At 62.3% G+C, this 2,264-nt stretch overlaps 1 protein-coding gene across 1 annotated transcript in view; it reads left to right on the forward strand.

Moving 5' to 3' along the window:
• AHDC1 (AT hook, DNA binding motif, containing 1) overlaps positions 1 to 2,264 on the forward strand; it is a gene marked incomplete at its 3' end in the record, with an annotated part of 8,160 nt that overhangs the window by 4,861 nt on the left and 1,035 nt on the right. Inside the window, 6 exon segments of the mRNA XM_010134257.1 lie at positions 1 to 281; positions 649 to 801; positions 930 to 1,112; positions 1,488 to 1,607; positions 1,807 to 1,973; positions 2,028 to 2,224. Coding sequence (XP_010132559.1) covers positions 1 to 281; positions 649 to 801; positions 930 to 1,112; positions 1,488 to 1,607; positions 1,807 to 1,973; positions 2,028 to 2,224 — 1,101 coding nt within the window.

Genomic DNA, 2,264 nt, shown 5'->3' on the forward strand with positions numbered 1-2,264 from the left:
TTCCTGGTTGCCCACCGCCTCCACCTCCACCTCCTGCGTTCCCTGGTTGCCCACCGCCTCCAGGCCTTCCAGGCCCCTCAGCAACAGATGGCCCCTCCCAGGCCAAGAAGAAGAGGACAGTGAAGCTCTTCTGGAAGGAGCTGAAGCAGCTGGATAGCGCTGTGGGGCCAAGCAGGTTCGGCCAGGCAACACTGTGGGCATCCTTGCAGAACGTCGAGGTCAATGTTGCCAAACTGGAGCATCTCTTTGAGTCACGGTCAAAGGAAGTGCCAACTTCAAAGGTATGGCCCGCAGGCTGGCAGCCACCAAGGGGACTCGAGGGGTGGGAGGAAGACTGTTGGTTCCTGTGGGGACCCTAGACGTGCACTGTCACCCCTACCGTATGCTGAGGCCCCATGGGGACGGTGCTGGGCTGTGCCCGGGTTTGGCTGACCTTAGTTCCTGTGGGGACCCTAGACGTGCACTGCCACCCCTACCGTATGCTGAGGATGGGTCCCCTCAGCAGCCCAGAGGCCCCATGGGGACGGTGCTGGGCTGTGCCCGGGTTTGGCTGACCACTGTGTCCCTGGTAGGCTTCCCATGCCCGTGGTGTTTACGTGAAGACAAGCCCTTTGCCAGGCTGTCCTCATCCATCCGGTCTCTTTGCAGAAGGCCAGCGATGGGAAGAAGGTGGTGGTGGTGCTGGACCCCAAGAGGAGCAACGCCATCAACATTGGCCTGACGGTGCTGCCACCCGTGCACATCATCAAGACGGCTGTGCTCAACTTTGATGAGTTTGCGGTCAATAAAGAAGGGATTGAGGTGAGCTCAAGAGAAGGCTGGCCCCTAAGGTCTTCATGCAGGTCATTTCCCCTGGCCAGGACGCCTGTGGTGACATGTCCCGTGGTGGCATGTCTGGAGTCTGACGCATCCCTCTTTGCGGGCTCTAGAAAATCCTGACCATGGTCCCAACCGAGGAGGAGAAGCAGAAGATCCAGGAGGCCCAGTTAGCCAACCCTGACGTGCCTTTGGGCTCTGCAGAACAGTTCCTGCTCTCCCTGTCGTCCATCAGCGACCTCACGGCCAGGCTCCAGCTCTGGGCCTTCAAGCTGGACTACGAGAGCCTGGAGCAGGTACAGAGCCGCGTACCCCCTCCGCCCTGCCCCCTCCCACTGCTGCCACCCAGCAGCGCTGAGCGCTGAGCCAGGAGTGCTCCTGGTGGGAGCCAGCCGTGTCCACGCACGGGAGGTGCCAGCCTGGCTGGGGATGGGCGGCAGGTCCCCAAGGCAGGCGTGGGCTTGGGTTGACCGCGAGATGGTTGTCCTCTTGGGCAGGAGCGAATGCTGACCCTCCCAAGGCTGGCCGAGGGGTCTCGGGGATGGGCGGCAGGTCCCCAAGGCAGGCGTGGGCTTGGGTTGACCGCGAGATGGTTGTCCTCTTGGGCAGGAGCGAATGCTGACCCTCCCAAGGCTGGCCGAGTGGTCTCACCTGTCTGTCTCCTCGCCCAGGAGATTGCAGAGCCGCTCTTTGATCTGAAGGTGGGCATGGAGCAGTTGGCCAGAAATCACACCTTCAAGTGCATCCTGGCCACGCTGCTGGCCATGGGCAACTTCCTGAATGGCTCCCAGGTGAGGAGCAGGGCGTGGGGGGACATGGCCTGTCTCGGGTGCTGCAGGGACAGGACCAGCCACGGTGTCTGGGTGCCCAGGCGGGACCATGGGAAGCCTGGAATGGTGCCTGAGGCTGGGCAGTGCCGGTGGGGTCTCAGTGTGGGCCTGCAGACTGGAGGAGGAACGGAGAGGCCCTGCTGAGACCATGGGGTTTCAGAGCAGAGGCTTCGAACTGGGCTACCTGGAGAAGGTCTCGGAAGTGAAGGACACGGTGCACCGGCAGTCCCTGCTCCACCACCTCTGCCAGATGGTGGTAGAGAAGTTCCCAGAAACCACTGACCTCTACTCGGAGATTGCCTCCATCACCCGCTCTGCCAAGGTGAGGCAAGGCAGATGACACCCCGGCAAGGTAAGGGGGTGGGTCCCATGGCTGCCCAGCTCCACCAGCACGGCTGAGGGCTGACATCCCGCTCTGGTGCAGCTGGAACGGCGGTGCAGAGCCTCCTGGGACAACCTGAAGGTGATCGCCAAGCACGAGACCAAGCCGGTGCTGAAGAGCAAGCTGACGGACTTCCTCAAGGACAGCACCCAGCGCATCATCGTCTTGAAGGTGGTGCACAGACGCATCCTCAACAGGTCGGTGGCTCAGGGCCCTGGGGATGCAGCGGGAACAGC

The sequence above is a fragment of the Buceros rhinoceros genome, unplaced genomic scaffold (assembly GCF_000710305.1).
Source record: "Buceros rhinoceros silvestris isolate BGI_N320 unplaced genomic scaffold, ASM71030v1 scaffold22264, whole genome shotgun sequence".
Taxonomy (NCBI): domain Eukaryota; kingdom Metazoa; phylum Chordata; class Aves; order Bucerotiformes; family Bucerotidae; genus Buceros; species Buceros rhinoceros.